Raw genomic sequence first — 20721 nt, 5'->3', positions numbered from 1 at the left:
GTTAACATTATGTTTTCGAATAACAGCCAGCATTCCAAGTCAGCAACTTTCACTTCAGCACACAATAGAGAAACTAACCATCACAGATAATGTACATTCTGTTGCATTTTTCGATCCCATCGAAGACATGCCTCTCCTGATTTAAGTAACATAAAAATATTCTTAAGGATAGGTTGCCAGGACCAGTGGTTAGTAGACTGGCGAGTGTCACCAGTCTACTAACCATCGGTCCTGGCAACCCATCCTTACGCACACCTGGCAAACCTTCATTACGCACACCTGCGCAACACCTGGACTTCATCGCCTCCCTGATTACTTCCCCTTTATAAAGCGCTCCGTTGTTATCACCCACCAGGCAATATTGTTTATGTTTCCATGTTTAGATGCGGTTCTTGGTTTGTAGCGGTCAATATGCGGAGGCATTAAACTCACTAACTGCACTTGCTTCCTGACTCTGTTACAGACTTTCACAAATTAGTTTCTCTTCCACGGACTTGAGAATCTGAGAGTGCTCAAGATGTCAGGCATTCGGTACCAAGGCGATTTCATTGCTGCTATGTTTTTGAACCTTACTCTTCTGGTAACATTGGACATTTAATCTTCTGTTGATGTGAAACTGCCTTGCAATTCATTAGCTAATCTGAATAGGTTAAGACATTTCACTCTCAATGGAAATAAATTGACAGCTGTGGATTCCTTGGGAAATTCTTGCATTGATGCACTTACATGGACGGACATAGGCCAACAACATTCAACATATCAACATTCAATATAATCTACCGGAAAACATTAGTGTTTTAACTGTGTTCATTTTAGCACTCTTTTTAGATTTAGTCTTTGTCATTTTGATTAAAGTATCAAATCTTAGTCACAATTTTGTTGTTTGAAACATGGTTTAGTCTATAGTCATGGCCAACAGTTTTGAGAATGACACAAATATTAATTTTCACAAAGTCTACTGCCTCAGTTTGTATGATGGCAATTTGCAAATACTCCAGAATGTTATGAAGAGTGATCAGATGAATTGCAATTAATTGCAAAGTCCCTCTTTGCCATGCAAATTAACTGAATTCCCAAAAAACATTTCCACTGCATTTCAGCCCTGCCACAAAAGGACTAGCTGACATAATGTCAGTGATTCTCTCATTAACACAGGTGTGAGGCTGGAGATCACGCTGTTATGCTGATTGAGTTCAAAAACAGACTGGAAGCTTCAAAAGGAGGGTGGTGCTTGGAATCATTGTTCTTCCTCTGTCAAATATGGTTACCTGCAAGAAAACATGTGCCGTCATCATTGCTTTGCACAAAAAGGGCTTCACAGGCAACGATATTGCTGCCAGTAAGATTGCACCTAAATCAACCATTTATCGGGTCATCAAGAACTTCAAGGAGAGCGGTTCAATTGTGTGAAGAAGGCTTCAGGGAGCCCAAGAAAGTCCAGCAAGCGCCAGGACGTCTCCTAAAGTTGATTCAGCTGCAGGATCGGGGCACCAACAGTACAGAGCTTGCTCAGGAATGGCTGCAGGCGGGTGTGAGTGCATCTGCACACACAGTGAGGTGAAGACTTTTGGAGGATGGCCTTGTTGTCAAGAAGGGCAGCAAAGAAGCCACTTCTCTCCAGGAAAAACATCAGGGACAGACTGATATTCTGCAAAAGGTACAGTGATTGGACTGCTGAGGACTGGGGTAAAGTCATTTCTCTGATGAATCCCCTTTCCGATTGTTTGGGGTATCCAGAAAAAAGCTTGTCCGGAGAAGACAAGGTGAGCGCTACCATCTGTCCTGTGTCATGCCAACAGTAAAGCATCCTGAGTGTCACGTTCTGACCTTTATTTCCTTTGTTTTGTCATTATTTAGTATGGGAAGGGCGTGAGTTGGGGTGGGCAGTCTATGTTTGTTTTTCTATGATTGGGTATTTCTATGCTTCGGCCTAGTATGGTTCTCAATCAGAGGCAGGTGTCATTAGTTGTCTCTGATTGAGAATCATACTTAGGTAGCCTGGGTTTCACTGTGTGTTTGTGGGTGATTGTTCCTGTCTCTGTGTTTGCACCAGATAGGGCTGTTTTGTTTTTTTCACATTTCTTGTTTTGTTAGTTTATTCATGTATAGTGTCTTTATTAAAGTACCATGAATAACCACCACGCTGTGTTTTGGTCTGCCTCTCCTTCACCTCAAGAAAACCGTTACACTGAGACCATTCATGTGTGGGTTGCTTCTCAGCCAAGGGAGTGGGCTCACTCACAATTTTGCCTAAGAACACAGCCATGAATAAAGAATGGTACCAACACATCCTCCGAGAGCAACTTCTCCCAACCATCCAGGAACAGTTTGGTGATGAACAATGCCTTTTCCAGCATGAATGAGCACCTTGCCATAAGGCAAAAGTGATAATTAAGTGGCTTGGGGAACAAAACATGGATATTTTGGGTCCATGGCCAGGAAACTCCCCAGACCTTAATCCCATTGAGAATTTGTGGTCAAACCTCAAGAGGCGGGTGGACAAACAAAACCCCACAAATTCTGGCAAACTCCAAGCATTGATTATGCAAGAATGGGCTGCCATCAGTCAGGATGTGGCCCAGAATTTAATTGAAAGCATGCCAGGTCTTGCAGAGGTCTTGAAAAAGAACGGTCAACACTGCAAATATTGACTCTTTGCATCAACGTCATGTAATTGTCAATAAAAGCCTTTGACACTTATGAAATGCTTGTAATTATACTTCAGTATTCCATAGTAACATCTGACAAAAATATCTAAAGACACTGAAGCAGCAAACTTTATGGAAATTAATATTTGTGTCATTCTCAAAACTTTTGGCCACGACTGTACAGTAGTTATTGCCAAAATAATGAAAACAGTGGGCCATTTTAGTCAATTAAAAGCCGGTTCATTTTAGTCACATCACATTTGTATTGCTTCATTAACCTATAGTAAACATAAATCACTGACTTCCATGTGCACAAACAAACATAGCCTTGTCCTACCAACATATTTGTCTGCATAACATCCTTCTCTTCCCAACCACAGAAATATGACAAACATATAAGAAACAAATATCTGGCCATGTAATTTCCTAGTTCAGCTTACATAGATATTGCACATTACATACAACACAAACAGACACACACAAGCGCAGAGAGAGAGATTCACGATCATGAGATGGTGCTGCAAAGTATTGGCAAAATAAACTCAGCCAAAAAAGAAATGTCCCCTTTTCAGGACCCTGTCTTTCAAAGATAATTCGTAAAAATCCAAATAACTTCACAGATATTCATTGTAAAGGGTTTAAACATGATTTTCCATGCTTGTTCAATGAACCATAAACAATTAATGAACATGCACCTGTGGAACGGTCGTTAAGACACTAACGGCTTACAAACGGTAGGCATTGAGGTCACAGTTATGAATACTTAGGACACTAAAGAGGCCTTTCTACTGACTCTGAAAAACACCAAACGAAAGATGCCCAGGGTCCCTGCTCATCTGCATAAATGTGCCTTAGGCATGCTGCAAGGAGGCATGAGGACTGCAGATGTGACCAGGGCAATAAATTGCAATGTCCGAACTATGAGATGCCTAAGACAGCACTACAGGGAGACAGGACGGGCAGGTGATCGTCCTCGCAGTGGAAGACCAAGTGTAACAACACCTGCATAGGATTGGTACATCCGAACATCACACCTGCGGGACAGGTAGAGGATGGCAACAACAACTGCCCGAGTTACACTAGGAATGCACAATCCCTCCATCAGTGCTCAGACTATCCGTGATAGGCTGAGAGAGGCTAGACTGAGGGCTTGTAGGCCTGTTGTAAGGCAGGTCCTCACCAGACATCACGGACTGGCAAAAAGTGCTCCTCACTGACGAGTCGCGGTTTTGTTTCACCAGGGGTGATGGTCGGATTCGCGTTTATCGTCGAAGGAATGAGCATTACACCGAGGCCTGTACTCTGGAGCAGGATCGATTGAGGTGGAGGGTCCGTCATGGTCTGGGGAGGTGTGTCACAGCATCATCGGACTGAGCTTGTTGTCATTGCAGGCAATCTCAACGCTGTGTGTTACAGGGAAGACATCCTCCTCCCTCATGTGGTACCCTTCCTGCAGGCTCATCCTGACATGACCCTCCAGCATGACAATGCCATCATCAATACTGCTCGTTCTGTGCGTGATTTCCTGCAAGACAGGAATGTCAGTGTTCTGCCATGGCCAACGAAAAGCCCAGATCTCAATCCCATTGAGCATGTCTGGGACCTGTTGGATCGGAGGGTGAGGGCTATGGCCATTCCCCCCAGAAATGTCCGGGAACTTGCAGGTGCCTTGGAGGAAGAGTGGGGTAACAACTCACAGCAAGAACTGGCAAATCTGGTGCAGTCCATGAGGAGGAGATTCACTGCAGTAGTTAATGCAGCTGGTGGCCACACCAGATACTGACTGTTACTTTTGATTTTGACCCCCCTCTGTTCAGGGACACATTATTCCATTTATGTTAGTCACATGTCTGTGGAACCTGTTCAGTTTTTGTCTCAGTTGTTGAATCTTGTTATGTTCATACAAATATTTACACATGTTAAGTTTGCTGAAAATAAACGCAGCTGACAGTGAGAGGACATTTCTTTTTTTGCTGAGTTTAGTATGGGTTGCACCTCTGTCACTTGGTCACGTCATTGTCATTATTATTGTTATCAGAATTCCACAGCCACACTGATGTCCAAAAGTAGAATGGGAGGTAATGACTGTTTCGCCCAGTGATGTAGTATAGTCACTTAACCTTGAGTCCGAATCGAGTCCTAAGTCCCCTGTGTTCGAGTCCGAGTCACCAATGGTCGAGTCACAAGTCGAGTAAATGGTTTGCTATCCATTTTCCTTTCTTTCTATGCCACCAAATGTTTAAATATAGGTTACTGGTAATGTTACCAGGTCCACGTTCAGTTATAAAATGTTGTTGAACGTTGCAGATAGAAATTACACTAATAGAGCCAACGTTATTCCTTATCCATAATAAGAGATGCATGTTTGTTCTACACAGCATATTTCTATCTGAAAATTCCAAAAAGTTGGGTCCTGCTGAACGCACCCCAGGTTGTTTGCTATAACTAGCTAATGAGGTAACATGACTGAACAAGGTGAAACCTAAGCAAGTAGTTAACTGCCCGGTCCGCAAGTAGCTTAGTATTAGAATGGCCTGCAATAATCTTTATGAATGTAAAATGCGGCCCGTCAATGCATGATAGAAAAAAATGTAGCACCAGTATTATGGGTCATATCTCTTAAACGGTAATAGCTAGAATCAAGCCATTTTCTCTGAGGAAAAGAGGCTCATAGGTTTATGTTGGCTACAGAACCTGGCTATGAAATGCAGTGGGGAAAGTGGTAGGGTTGAGCGAGACTGCAAATTCAAAAACGTTCTGTAGTCAAGGGACAGTAAAACATAGCTAGACTGCTGTTTAACCATTAAACTTAATGCTGCTATTGTTTTTAATTTCTTAAAGCAGGTTGTGTTTCTTAACCAGGCAAAGGGTAGCTAACTACAAGGCTGGTGGTACCCATCTTTGATGTGGTTTTTATTCTGGCATTGTCAGCATTGGCCTACAAATTCCAGTTCTACCAGCATTACTTCTGTGTTTTGGTGAGAGGCTACAAGGTCTCCCGCCAGCAGGAATGCCCTTACGATGCTTTTGTGATCTACTCCAGCAAGGATGAGGCCTGTGTGATGGAGTAACTGATGGAGAACCTTGAGAAAGGAGTCCCTCCTATTCAGTGGTGTAGTGGAAGTAATTTTTCAGTGGGCATCGCATATAATAACTTCTTAATCCCCAGGATGCATATCAAAACAGTGTAGTGGAGGTATACGAGGTATCAATTAATAAGGCGATGTAACAGATCAGAATGTTTTGCTTAAAATGTTAATAAACTATTATTTCTTTACATTTTCAGTGCAGCAATGTGCACACAGTGGTAGGCCTAGAACGGTGTTAATGTTCCAAAATGCAATTTTGAGGAAAATCCTGTTGTCATGACTCCCACCGAAGGTGGCTCCTCTTCCAGTTCGGGCGGCGCTCGGCGGTCGTCGTCACTGGTCTACTAGCTGCCACCGATCCCTTTTCCCTTTTCTGTTGGTTTTATCTTATTGGTTACACCTGTTTTGTGTTTAGGTTTTAGTTGGGCTATTTAAGCCGGTAATGCCCGCCTGCTCTTTGTGCGGGCTTATTTTTCCTCTGTTCATGTTTGTGGTTGTGTGGTTGGGTCCAGGTTTTGGGCCGGTCTTATTGTTTGGCGTGATCATTTTCCCTGCGCCGGAATAAAACATTTTCTTTACCCTCTGCTTCCTGCGCCTGACTCCGCACCCACTACGCATAGAGTGCATGACACCTGTTCCAAAATGTGCACCCCACATGCAAGCAGTTTCATGGACAGAGATGGAAATACACATAAGAAATTTAAAGAGGGGAGATCTAAAGATGCAACAACTATCATGGGTTGCTAATATGACTAGGATAATGCCTTTGGCTGCTAGACAATGAAAGAAAGTTGAAAGAAAAGCAATAGAACAGGAGAATGCATATAAGAAAGTCTTTATAAGTAATTGACTCCACAGTTCTATGGTGGGACTTTGGCTAAAGGCTACTTCGAAGCAAGGTAAGAAATGCCTCATATATGAAGTAAAACGTCCAAGTTTCAAACAATTTAAGGAACATAAAAAATATAGTGATGCTAATGATAGGCCTCACCATCTTCTTGTAGATGGAAAGGTTTTCCCAAAAACCTTATCAATGAAAAAAATATATATTTATTATTATTATTAGATTTTTCCCAGATCTCAAAAGTGGTCTGATGTGGTTTAAGCATTGTTGTGGACTTACAACATCCAATGTTGTTGTTTTTCTATTAAAAAATCTTAACTTTGAGAATGAAAACCTGAAATGTAAAAAAACAACAGTCAGCTTATTATCTGTTTCAACAGTAGGCCTACTATCAGCTTAGGTTGACCTGACTGTAAAATACCAATATGGGATTTGTCATTAGATCATTCAGAGTGTGTCACTGTTTCTCATATAATTTTCACATGTCATTTTTCACACAGGGCGCCTTTCATTCATTTGGGATTTATTTGGTACAATTTGAGTATACCCACTTCTCCAGGCACCACTACACCATTTCTCCCATTCAACTGTGCCTGCACGAGCGGGACTTTGAAGTGGGTAAGTCCACCACCTCCAACATCATAGACGAGGACATTATGGGTAGCCGCAAAGTCATCATGGAAGTGTTGCGCCACTTCATCAACAGCGCATGGTGTCGCTTTGAGTTTGATGTAGCTCAGTCCTGGCTGGTGCTGAAGGGCAACCCTATCATCACCATCATCATCATCATACTGGGGGATGTGGAGAAGAGGACCAAGAAAATGTTTGAGCTCCACAAATACTTGAAGAGGAACACTTACCTGAAATGGAGGGACAACCCCATCAGCAGCATGAGATTCTGGAGTCACCACAGGAAGGCTGTCATCTCAAAGACACGATAAACTGGTTCTGCATGTCATCATTTTGTGTGTCACATGCTCAGATGTTGAGAAGTGAGTATTTTAAGTTCCTAACCCTTTACTTAGGTTATACATTTAACATCAATTAATTGTATAATTACTTTTTTGATACAAGAGATTATTCAGTGATACAGTGCTTTATATCAGACTGTACTCACTGCAGTACTGCACATATGTACCTCAATTTTGTAATTTGTTGACTTAAGACAATGTGATTGTAAAAAGGCATGACTGCAGCTTTTATTATTCTTCTCTACATATATTCACGTGGTCCAACATTATTTCGAATAAACACATGGGAATTTACAAACACTCTCCCTTTTTGCACAGTCAACTACAGAATGCTGTTTTAATTCTCCGAGAGCAGTTTGACTACCAGAGAAATATGAAGTCCATAATATAGGCCAAGCAGGAGGATGAGAATTGTGGAAATCATGCATCTTCCAGTTCTGTGAATGGCCTCATTGTCCTGGCACTGTAATACAACTGCTTCCATTTATAAGACAACGCCTGCAGTGAATGCATGCAAATACAGGGACGTCCGGAGTCATTGACACCAAGCCTATAGCTATTGGATTTCATCTATCAGATTGGTTGTTGTTTACAGGCAAGAATGTTGATGGTCTGAATAGTAAATACTTCCATTGGAAGAAAAAAAAAGTTCATGAAAAAGACATCAAATTACATACACAAAATCTGTTTTGTTTGACGTGACTCGCCTACAGACAGCGGGCTCTAGCTGCTGATTTACCATAGACACACACATCAAGTGCCAAAAAATGTGTGTGTGAGAGAGATGACGTGTGAGAGAGAATAATCCATTAGAGAGCTGGCCACCCCCACAGAGAAGCCAGTAGAACAGTCCACCTCAAATCCTGACCAAAGTCTCAACACCACAGCAGAACAGCGCACCTCAGACCCTGACCATAGCCTCGACATCACAGCAGGACAGATAAATTAAGCCCAGGGGATCCCACCCCCTGTCAGCCCCCCTGTAAGCCCTCCTGACAACCCCCCAAAAAATGTCCATGTGTGCTACCTATATCCCCCCAGTAGAATCCCCATACTTTAATGAAGACAGCTTCTCCACCATAGAGAGGGAGATCAACCATTTCCAGGCCCAGGTACATGTACTAGTCTGTGGCGCCCTAAATGGCAGAACTGGACAAGAACCTGACACTCTCAGCACACAGGAAACAAACACCTACCTGGAGGTGACAGTATTCCCTCCAAAATATGGCCCCCCTAGACACAACTACGACAAAACAATCAACAAAAATGGGTCAAAACTCCTGCAGCTCTGTCACACGCTGGTTCTGTACATAGTCAATGGTAGGCTTCGAGGAGACTCCTATGGTAGGTACACCGACAGCTCATCCCTTGGCAGTAGTACTGTATATTACTTCACCACTGAACTCAACCCAGAGTCTCTCAGAGCGTTCACAGTCAGACAACTAACACTCCTATCAGATCACAGCAAAATCACGGTCTACCTGAACAGAGCAATACTCAACCATGAGGCATCAAAACCAAAGTAATTACACAATATTAAGAAATGCTATAGATGGAAGGAAAGTAGTGTAGAAACCTACCATAAAACAACTAGGCAACAACAAATTCAATCCCTTTTAGACAACTTCCTGGACAAAACATTTCATTGTAATAGTGAAGGTGTAAACTTGGCAGTAGAAAGCCTAAACAGTATATTTGAACTTTCAGCTTCCCTATCAAACATTTCAAGAAGACATCCTAAGTACATTAACAACAATGACAAGTTGTTTGATGAAGAATGTAAAAACCTAAGAAAGAAATTGAGAAACCTATCCAACCAAAAACATAGAGACCAAGAAAACCTGAGTCTATGCCTTCACTTTGGTGAATCACTAAAACAATACAGAAATACACTATGTGAAAAAAAGGAACAGCACGTCAGAAATCAGCTCAATGTAATTGAAGAATCCATCAAATCTAATCACTTCTGGGAAAGTTGGAACACACTAAACAAACAACAACACGAAGAGTTATCCATCCAAAACGAAGATACCAATCTTATACCAATCTTTTTGGTCTATAAACAAGAACAAATAGCAAAAACATATCCATTATCAATTACAAATCTTAGAATCAGCTATTTAAGACTACCAGAACCCAGTGGATTTTCCAATTACATTGAATGAACTACAGGACAAAATACAAACCCTTAAACCCAAAAAGGTGTTGATGGTATCCAACATGAAATGATAAAATATACAGACCACAAATTCCAATTCGCTATACTTAACTCTTTAACATCATCCTCAGCTCTGGCATCTTCCCCAATATTTGGAACCAAAGGACTGATAACCCCAATCTACAAATGTGGAGACAAATTTGACCCCAATAACTACCATGGGATATGTGTCAACAGCAAATTGGGAAAATCCTCTGCATTATCATTAACAGCAGACTTGTACATTTCCTCAGTGAAAACAATGTACTGAGCAAATGTCAAATTGGCTTTTTACCAAATTACTGTACGACAGACCACGTATTCACCCTGCACAGCCTAATTGACAAACAAACAAAACAAAAGCAAAGTCTTCTCATGCTTTGTTGACTTTAAAAAAGTTTTGACTCAATTTGTCATGAGGGACTGCTATACAAATTGATGGAAAGGGGTGTTGGGGAAAAACATACGACATTATAAAATCCATGTACACAAACAACACGTGTGTGGTTAAAATTGGCAAAAAACACACACATTTCTTTCCACAGGGCTGTGGGGTGAGACAGGAATGCAGCTTAAGCCCCACCCTCTTCAACATATATATCAACGAATTGGCGAGGGCACTATAACAGTCTGCAGCACCCGACCTCACTCTACTAGAATCTGAAGTCAAATATCTACTGTTTGCTGATGATCTGGTGCTTCTGTCCCCAACCAAGGACGGCCTACAGCAGCACCTAGATCTTCTGCACAGATTCTGTCAGACCTGAGGCCCTGAAAGTAAATCTCAGTAAGAAAAAAATAATGTTGATCCAAAAAAGGTCCAGTTGCCAGGACAACAAATACAAATTCCACCTAGACACCATTGCCCTTGAGTACACACAAAACTATACATACATCGGCCTAAACATCAGAGCCACAGGTAACTTCCAGAAAGCTGTTAATGATCTGAGAGACAAGGCAAGAAGGGCTTTCTATGCTATCCAAAGGAACTTAAAATATGACATACCAATTAGGATCTGGCTAAAAATGCTTGAATCAGTTTTAGAACCCATTACCCTTTATTTTATTTTATTTTATTTTATTTTTTTATTTCACCTTTATTTAACCAGGTAGGCTAGTTGAGAACAAGTTCTCATTTACAACTGTGACCTGGCCAAGATAAAGCATAGCAGTGTGAACAGACAACACAGAGTTACACATGGAGTAAACAATTAACAAGTCAATAACACAGTAGAAAAAAATTGTCTATATACATTGTGTGCAAAAGGCATGAGAAGGTAGGCAAATAATTACAATTTTGCAGATTAACACTGGAGTGATAAATGATCAGATGGTCATGTACAGGTAGAGATATTGGTGTGCAAAAGAGCAGAAAAGTAAATAAATAAAAACAGTATGGGGATGAGGTAGGTAAAATTGGGTGGGCTATTTACCGATAGACTATGTACAGCTGCAGCGATCGGTTAGCTGCTCAGATAGCAGATGTCTGAAGTTGGTGAGGGAGATAAAAGTCTCCAACTTCAGCGATTTTTGCAATTCGTTCCAGTCACAGGCAGCAGAGAACTGGAACGAAAGGCGGCCAAATTAGGTGTTGGCTTTATGGATGATCAGTGAGATACACCTGCTGGAGCGCATGCTACGGGTGGGTGTTGCCATCGTGACCAGTGAACTGAGATAAGGCAGAGCTTTACCTAGCATGGACTTGTAGATGACCTGGAACCAATGGGTCTGGCGACGAATATGTAGCGAGGTCCAGCCGACTAGAGCATACAGGTCGCAGTGGTGGGTGGTATAAGGTGCTTTAGTGACAAAACGGATGGCACTGTGATAAACTGCATCCAGTTTGCTGAGTAGAGTGTTGGAAGCTATTTTGTAGATGACGTCGCCGAAGTCGAGGATCGGTAGGATAGTCAGTTTTACTAGGGTAAGTTTGGCGGCGTGAGTGAAGGAGGCTTTGTTGCGGAATAGAAAGCCGACTCTAGATTTGATTTTCGATTGGAGATGTTTGATATGAGTCTGGAAGGAGAGTTTACAGTCTAGCCAGACACCTAGGTACTTATAGATGTCCACATATTCAAGGTCGGAAACATCCAGGGTGGTGATACTAGTCAGGCGTGCGGGTGCAGGCAGCGAACGGTTGAAAAGCATGCATTTGGTTTTACTAGCGTTTAAGAGCAGTTGGAGGCCACGGAAGGAGTGTTGTATGGCAATGAAGCTTGTTTGGAGGTTAGATAGCACAGTGTCCAAGGACGGGCCGGAAGTATATAGAATGGTGTCGTCTGCGTAGAGGTGGATCAGGGAATCGCCCGCAGCAAGAGCAACATCATTGATATATACAGAGAAAAGAGTCGGCCCGGGAATTGAACCCTGTGGCACCCCCATAGAGACTGCCAAAGGACAGCATGCCCTCCGATTTGACACACTGAACTCTGTCTGCAAAGTAGTTGGTGAACCAGGCAAGGCAGTCATCAGAAAAACCGAGGCTACTGAGTCTGCCGATAAGAATATGGTGATTGACAAAGTCGAAAGCCTTGGCAAGGTCGATGAAGACGGCTGCACAGTACTGTCTTTTATCGATGGCCGTTATGATATCGTTTAGTACCTTGAGCGTGGCTGAGGTGCGCCCGTGACCGGCTCGGAAACCAGATTGCACAGCGGAGAAGGTACGGTGTGATTCGAGATGGTCAGTGACCTGTTTGTTGACTTGGCTTTCGAAGACCTTAGATAGGCAGGGCAGGATGGATATAGGTCTGTAACAGTTTGGGTCCAGGGTGTCTCCCCCTTTAAAGAGGGGGATGACTGCGGCAGCTTTCCAATCCTTGGGGATCTCAGACGATATGAAAGAGAGGTTGAACAGGCTGGTAATAGGGGTTGCGACAATGGCGGCGGATAGTTTCAGAAATAGAGGGTCCAGATTGTCATGCCCAGCTGATTTGTACGGGTCCAGGTTTTGCAGCTCTTTCAGAACATCTGCTATCTGGATTTGGGTAAAGGAGAACCTGGAGAGGCTTGGGCGAGTAGCTGCGGGGGGGGGGGGGCGGAGCTGTTGGCCGAGGTTGGAGTAGCCAGGCGGAAGGCATGGCCAGCCGTTGAGAAATGCTTGTTGAAGTTTTCGATAATCATGGATTTATCGGTGGTGACCGTGTTACCTAGCCTCAGTGCAGTGGGCAGCTAGGAGGAAGTGCTCTTGTTTTCCATGGACTTCACAGTTTCCCAGAACTTTTTGGAGGTTTGAACTTGTATGGTTGTGAGGTCTGGGGTCCGCTCACCAACCAAGAATTCACAAAATTGGACAAACACCAAATTGAGACACCAAATTGAAAATATCCCCTGTGTACAATGTAAAACACCCAAAAAATGCATGCTGAGCAGAATTAGGCCAATACACGTTAATTATCAAAATCCAGAGAAGAGCCTTTAAATTCTACCACCACCTAAAAATAAGTGATTTACAAACCTTCCATAACAAAGCCATCACCTACAGAGAGATGAACCTGGAGAAGAGTCCCCTAAGCAAGCTGGTCCTGGGGCTCTGTTCACAAGCCAAACAGACCCCACAGAGCTCCAGGAAAGCAACAGAATTAGACATAACCAAATTGTGAGAAAACAAAAAGAAAATTACTTGACATATTGGAAAGAATTAACAAAAAAAATGGTAAACTAGAATGCTATTTGGCCGTAAACAGAGAGTACACAGTGGCAGAATACCTGACCACTGTGACTGACCTAATATTAAGGAAAGCTTTGACTATGTACAGACTTGCTATTGAGAAAGGTCGTCGAAGGCAGACCTGGCTCTGAAGAGAAGACAGGCTATGTGCACACTGCCCACAAAATGAGGTGGAAACTGAGCTGCACTTCCTAACCTCCTGCCAAATGTAGGACCATATTAGAGACACATATTTCCCTCAGATTACACAGATCCACAAAGAATTAAAAAACAAATCCAATTTTGATAAACTCCCATATCCATTGGGTGAAATATCACAGCCATCACAGCAGCAAGATTTGTGACCTGTAGACACAAGAAAGGGGCAACCAGTGAAGAACAAACATCATAGTAAATACCACCCATATTTATGTTTATTTCTTTTTCCTTTTATCCTTTAAGTATTTGCACATCGTTACAACACTGTATATGGACATAATATTATTTTGGAATATTTACTGTTCACTTTTTAATGTTTATTTAACTTTTGTTTATCAATTTCACTTGCTTTAGCAATGTAAACATATGTGCCCAATGCCAATGAAGCTCATTGAATTGAAATTGAACAGAGAGAGAAGGACACGGGTAGTGAAGGCAACTTCGTAAATTTACAGTAGAGGCAATCGGCATGTATTACTCCGGGGCTATAGGGGGCAGTCTTGATTGCATGTGCCAGTGACAAGCTACAATGCATTCGCTAATGCGCTCCAACGTTGTTGGCGCCAGAAGGAAGATCAGTGGCGCCAGCTCTACAGAAAGAGAGAGGAAGACATTGCAGACAGTCGCAGGCAGCAAGGAGCTAGCTATCGGTTGTGCAGAGCCCATAAACATTTTTTCATCACCTAGCTAGTTAACATAACCAGAAGACAAAAAGGTGGGTACCCGCAGACCTACACGAATTAAACTCCCAATCAGCTGTCGAGGTTGATTGTTTTGTGTTCTTTAGGTTGCGTATTAACATGCTATACAATCAGGTGATCATTTTGTATGTTTTAATTTCAATTAATTTATAGATTCATTATTTTTGCACAAATGAAAATATGCCACTATGAAATGTCAATGATTCAGCCCAGTGATCCAAGAAATCCAAGAAAGAAAATGACAGTCGGGCCCCGTACGGACTTAGTTATAGCTGGCTAGGAAGATAGCCGGCTAGTTAGCGTGAAGTCGCGGCTAAGTAGCCTGCTACAAGAGTACGCTAGCGCGGTAGCTAGCGAGGCTAGGCCGTATTGTATGTGAGCTGAAAATATACTCCTGCAATGCTGTCTCATCTCGAGTATATATTTGGGTAACTTGATGCTCGAGCGTTCTCAATCTTACAATACATGGGTACATTCAATTAACTGTAAATTATACAGGCATTTGTCCTGTGTTGTATTATTTCTAAGGCATTTGAGACGTGTTTTGTTATGCATTGTTGATTATATAAGATGGGGTCGCCTTTCCCGGGCTTTTTAGCGATGCGAACACTCCTCGCCCGGATAATGTTAGCCATCTTTGTTTCAGGTTGATTTATCGGATTATAGTGAAAACAATACCCCTTCTACACATCGGTGTGGCATATTTGTGTTGTATACAAAATAGTTTTCTGCTCGTGTAGCTCAATTTACTTGAATATGGAATGTGCAGTGCTTTTTGAAACCCCCTTGTAGTTCTGAAATGCGCTGTGAAGGGCGGTACTTAGCGTAGTGGCAGCCATCTTATGCTTATTCCTGGCTAACTGGAAAGTGGTGGTGTGGCAAAGACAAGATGGCCTGTTAAAACTGCGCACAAGCTCAGGGATAATTTCCGCATTCGTGATTGTGTTCCTAACCATTGAAAAATGACTTGGGTGCATGTAAGGTTTGTTGCATGTTCGGGGGGAACTCTTGTTTTGATGATCAAAACAAGCCAGCTAGTTGTCAGCTACTAAGCTAGTTAGCGCGCTATCTTGGCAAACATTAGCCGCTAACAATGCTGTGTCGTCGTTAAGTTGTTTTCGCCCTACCGTAGCCCGCTAACTAGCGGGCTAATGTTGGCTATGTAGCCAAGATGGTAAATGTTGTCTTCCTTTGGCTAGCTAGCTAAACACTGCGTTTACACTATTGTCATGCCATTTCAAATAATGTGTAAATAACTTGTGGCTTCTGTGAAGCCCGCGTGCATTGTCTTATCAAACATCTACGTGCCATGTCTTATGCAATGAATGACTGTGCAAGAACCGATGTCTTTCATTCTGCCTAGGTAGCCGCAGTTCTTGAGCTCAACTTGGGATAGCGATTTATAGCCATCTAATGAAGCACTCAGATGCATTTGAACTGTTTCAAATCTAATGTAAATTGGTGACATTTATATCCATTGTTAGAGGATGGTACACACCCGTGGTCTCTGTTGTAGAATTAATACAAGTAAACATTTTTATCAGTTTGTGCAGTGTGTTGCCCTTGTTCCTCCTGTCACTTGGCTAGTTAGCCGTAAATTAATTGCTAGTTGGTGGTCTTGGCTGGCTAGTTAGCTGGCTAATAACAAGTGTCATAGTGCAGAAGCTATGGCTCCATGGCGTGTTGGGTGTTTTCATGGGTTATATAGCCCAAAAACAGAATATTATTCTTCATTGCCAATCTCTGCAAAAAAAAAATACAGTAGTCCAAATATAATTTGTTTTAAGGAACACCAGCAGTCCTGTGCTTAGTATCAGTAGCATTGAATATGCCCCACAGTGCTACTGTTCATAAGCATGGAAACACTTCGGTTGGGATGTAAATAATAGCTCATTGTCACGTCATTTAATCCTAGCTGTATATTGTATTTTCTCCCCTGACAGCCCTTTCTGACTGACTGATCCAAGAACGACTACCAACCCGCTGTGCTCGCCATACTAAGTGGAGCTATCTTACCCCCAAGTCCCTCTAAGCTTCTCGTCCAGCACAAAAACGGAGGTCGTCGGGCTGGAGTGTGTTCTGATGGCTGAGTCAGAGACTGAGTGTGACACACCCGGCCTTGACACGCTGGGGTCGGAGTGTGTCATCGCCCACAGCCAGGTTGACCTGCACTACGCGGCTGAGACTGAGATCATGACAGAGGAGAAACGCGGCCTGGAACTGGAGATCCACGGGGCCGACCTGGCCAAGATCGAGGGGCTCACCGCGGTGGCCTGTGTGGACGCCATGGTCACAGAGACGGACCATGACTATGTTACCAAGATGGACCACCATGGCGAGATCCAGTGCTTCACCATGGGGGGTGAGGGCAAGGGGGAGGCACTGCTGGGAGAGGTGCTGTTAAAAACTGAGACGGAGCATATGGTCAAGGTGGAGTCGGACCACGTGGGCGGCGAGCTGACGGTGGAGTCAGAGAATGGTGTGGTGATCCACGAGGCCCACGGCCTGCAGTGCAACGAGTGCGGTGAGATCTTCGGCAGCATGGCCGACCTGCACCAGCACTTCGAGATCCACAAGGCCACCAATCCTTACATCTGTGTGCACTGCGGCGAGAGCTTCGCTGTGGAGTCAAGCCTCAAGCAGCACATGAAGATCCACATGAAAGAGAAAGCGTACGCCACCACAGGCGTGGAGATGGTGGGCAAGGGGGTGATCGACACGTTCAACCTCAAGTCTCACCAGATGATCCACAGCCCAGAGAAGCCCCACCGTTGCTCTGAGTGCGGCAAGAGCTTTGCGGCAGCCATCACCCTGCGGGAGCATATGAAGATGCACTCGGAGGACAAGCCATATAAGTGCACCCAGTGCAGAAAGAGCTTCATCCGCCGGCGCCACCTCAAGAAGCACCAGGAGCTCCACGCCAGGGAGAAGCCCTTCACCTGTTCCCAGTGCGGAAAAGGCTTCACCACCTCCTCCAACCTGAAGCAGCACCAGAGGACCCATGCAGGGGACAAGCCCCACCGCTGCACACAGTGTGGGAAGTGCTTTGCCGCTGCCTCCACCCTGCGGGAGCACCAGCGGATCCACTCTGGGGAGAAGCCCTACAAGTGCAACCAGTGCAGGAAGAGCTTCGTCCGCAAGCGCCACCTCAAGAAGCACCAGCAGGTCCACTCTGGTGGGAAACCCTACTCCTGCTCCCAGTGTGACAAGAGCTTTAACCACTCCTCTTCGCTCTCCCGGCACCACAAGGTCCACCTGGAGGCCCGCATCTACTCCTCTCCTCCCCAGGGCAAGGCCTTCTCCTACGGGTCCACTATGAAGCAACAGGCAAGGCTGCACCAGGGGGGAGGCAGAGGTGCGGGGGACAAACCGTACAGCTGCAACCACTGCGACAAGGGCTTCAATCATTCCTCCTCCCTATCCCGCCACCAAAGAGTGCACTCAGAGGGGAAAAGCTACACCTGTGGCCACTGTGGGAAGAGGTTCAACCACTCCTCTTCCCTGTCCAGGCACCAGCGTGTTCACCAGGAGGAGAAGCAGCAGCAGGTGCAGCAACAGGTGGTAGTGCAGCAACAGTACAGCGCTGTGCCCTCGACAAAGGGATTCCCCCATACCACCATCCTCAAACAGCGCATCCTGGCCAGCGAAAAGCCATACAGGTGCTCCCAGTGTGGTAAAGGCTTCAACCATTCATCCTCACTCTCCAGGCATCATAGGATCCACATAGACCAGTGAGCTTCTAGTACACACACCCAAACATAGTCTCATACACACAGCCCTGGCTGACACCCACCCCTGTGATGTTTCTGTTCTACCAATCGGTCCCAAGCTCCAGACATGACACGACTACTGCGAATAAAACCAGGCCAGCTCTCACAGTAAACAGTGTAGAGGTCAGGGGCAAGGAGTTTGTCTTTGTGGAGCAGTCAAAACAAATGGACAATGACACAACAAAAATATCCTTTTTCAAGAGGAGGAAGAAATCATAAATAAAAGTTCTTGCCTGAACTTAAAGGACTTATTATAACCCTTTACAGAGGAGCTGTTGACAAGTTCCTTGGACCTTTGAGATTAGTTTGTTTTCAATAAATTGTCTGATAGACATTTTGAATGAGCCTGCAATTCTCATTTGTGATTGTGCTTAAATGTTTGCTCTGGAGACCCTCTTTTTGATTGATTGTTTTAAAGAGATCAAATCTGATTGATAATCTAGATCAGGTTTTCCTGAACTTGGTTCTGGACCGTTTTGTTTTTTGCCCTAGCACTAGGGCAAAAACCAAAACGTGCACCTGGGGGGGCAGCAAAACCGTTTTGGAAACCCTGATCTACATGATAAAAATGTTTTCTGACCAATGTAGTTATTTAATTCATACATAATACCCCCTTATCTTAGTGTGACCACTTACACGCTTTACTCTGAGAATTCAAGTCATGATGTAACTAACTGACCCGTATGGGGGCGTCTCACTGTATATGACTATATGGAGTGCTTTTCAAGATCTAACATTTGAGGTCAATCTCCCACACTTGGCTACTGATGCAACTTGCTATCAAGTCATACTGTCTTGATGGCATAAATTAGCCATTTTGCTATATTTTTTTTGCCCCATCTTACCACCTCACCTGTAAACTCGCGGGAAAAAATAAGAAATCCATGTAAATAATTGTTGATTTATCCTTTTATATATCTGTATAGGTGGCTAGTGTGCAGTTTTGTTCCAGAAATAGGACTTTTATTTATATAAAATTAGTAACATCCCCATAGTCTCCCCCCCCCCCATCCGTTTTCATTTTATTCATTGTTTTTGTTTTAGGTGTTACAGAGCTACCAGGAAATGTTGCTACTGCTCTCTTATGTACATACAGTCAAATCTCGGATCTGGGTCTCCATCCAGTGTGATGCAGCTCCATGTGTATCAGGTAAAGTGGATGGGAATGTACCTAGTGACGTGGTCATACAGCTGAACAGACTGGAGAGCAATACTGCCTCAAGACATCGTAGTATGGGATGCAATTAAGTCGTGATAAGTGGACAAGATGCATCGCTTAAAAAAAATAAAACCACCCGGTAGCTTTATTTGAAGTTGACTTGTGTCCTTTTTCATTGAGTCGATATTGATTTCTGTGTTCCCGTATCAAATGTACATTGTTGTTATTACAGATAGACAATGGACTGGACTCAGGTGTTTGAGTCTTTTTTTTCTGCTTTGGAGACTCATTCGATTATCAGTGTATAGAATTATAGTTAGCTTCATAGGTCTTCACTCAGATGAGAACTTCTATCCTGAATAGATTTATTGTGTATACTAATCTATACGATTACAGGACTAGGTTGCTTTTACTGACAACACTTAATTTTGGACTTCCAGTTTATTTTTTTGTGCAAATTCCATGGGATTGAGCTCTATTTACTGTTCTGTGTAAAAACAAAAAATAAAAATACTTTTTTTTTTGATGGTTTGGGTCATTTTCAAAGGATAAAATACATATACTGTTATGGGAGGGAATGATATTTTGAGCAGGTTCTTTTCCCCCTTTTGAAACACATTTATGCTTCAAACCATAGCATAGGCTTATTCCTTGTGTTAGATAGGTGCCTTATTGCATGCTATGTAGAAATGTTTGCTGAGCTGTCAATTCTTTTTTTTTTTGTTGTTGTTCATACTAACTTCAACATTTTAAGATGTCATTACTTTCAGTCTTCTGTGTATATTACCATGTGTTTACACACATCTCATTGTCATTTAATTTTCTCTCCTGTCTTTGTTGATTGGCCTCAATGTAGGTTTTCTTATTGAAGCTTAATTAAGGAACATACATTTAGTTACAATGTCATCGATCCATATAGGCTCTGCTTTCTGTAGAGGCCCCAGCCAGCCCCACCTTTCCCCCCAGATCTCTGAGTGGAACATATGGACAAATAAAGGTTGACTGTCAACATCGCATCAACGGTTTCTTGTCTGATTCCTGATTCTGTCATCTTGATATATAACACTTTGAAATGACACCCACAGACTTTCCATTTACATATTGACTCAGTTTGGGATGCCCTAAAAATACAATAGTTGTCCAGTGTTTATTTTTTATGTTCATGATTGAATCCGTGTCATTTGAAAACTACCACTTACAACTATTTGATGTGAGAATTTATGAATTATTTAAGTGATAATGTTTTCGCCTCCTCCCCACAGACTACTGTAAGCATCAGCTCATTTGGTCTTGATTTTTCAGACACCTGCCTACATTTGAGTCCACTTGGGGGCAGCCTTACATAAAGTAAAGTTACACTCCAGTGAAAATCTAATTTTTTAAAGCTCATATTCTGTTTTCTCATTTTCAATTCATGTTCTGAACTCGTCCCTTGTAGTTGTGGCCAAAGTATAAATTAGAGGAAATACTCAAC

At 43.1% G+C, this 20721-nt stretch overlaps 1 protein-coding gene and 1 pseudogene across 3 annotated transcripts; both read left to right on the top strand.

Annotated features, from left to right (window-relative positions):
* The first annotated feature begins 517 nt into the window (after window positions 1-517).
* Window positions 518-7522, top strand: LOC110503106 (toll-like receptor 4; annotated as a pseudogene).
* Window positions 7523-14132: 6610 nt separating this feature from the next.
* On the top strand, window positions 14133-20263 carry LOC110502648 (uncharacterized). 3 transcript variants are annotated; one of them, XM_021580856.3, is made up of 2 exons: window positions 14133-14332; window positions 16262-20263. In XM_021580856.3, exon 2 carries the CDS (start codon window positions 16401-16403, stop codon window positions 18051-18053), a length of 1653 nt encoding a protein of 550 aa, XP_021436531.1. In that variant the 5' UTR covers window positions 14133-14332; window positions 16262-16400; the 3' UTR covers window positions 18054-20263. The 3 variants fall into 3 exon arrangements, with proteins under 3 accessions (XP_021436531.1, XP_090073317.1, XP_090073318.1); XM_090217191.1 differs by lacking the exon at window positions 14133-14332 and adding an exon at window positions 15165-15295; XM_090217192.1 differs by lacking the exon at window positions 14133-14332 and adding an exon at window positions 15205-15492.
* The last annotated feature ends 458 nt before the right edge of the window (window positions 20264-20721 follow it).

This window comes from Oncorhynchus mykiss, chromosome 23, assembly GCF_057628025.1.
Source record: "Oncorhynchus mykiss isolate SJ-2025 chromosome 23, ASM5762802v1, whole genome shotgun sequence".
In the NCBI taxonomy this organism is placed as follows: Eukaryota; Metazoa; Chordata; class Actinopteri; order Salmoniformes; family Salmonidae; genus Oncorhynchus; species Oncorhynchus mykiss.
This window is presented reverse-complemented; position numbering and strand designations above follow the sequence as displayed.

What these genes read in the sequence shown, in the direction of transcription:
- LOC110502648 (XM_021580856.3), top strand. Translation starts at nt 16,401, where the DNA reads ATGGCTGAGTCAGAGACTGAGTGTGACACACCCGGCCTTGACACGCTG.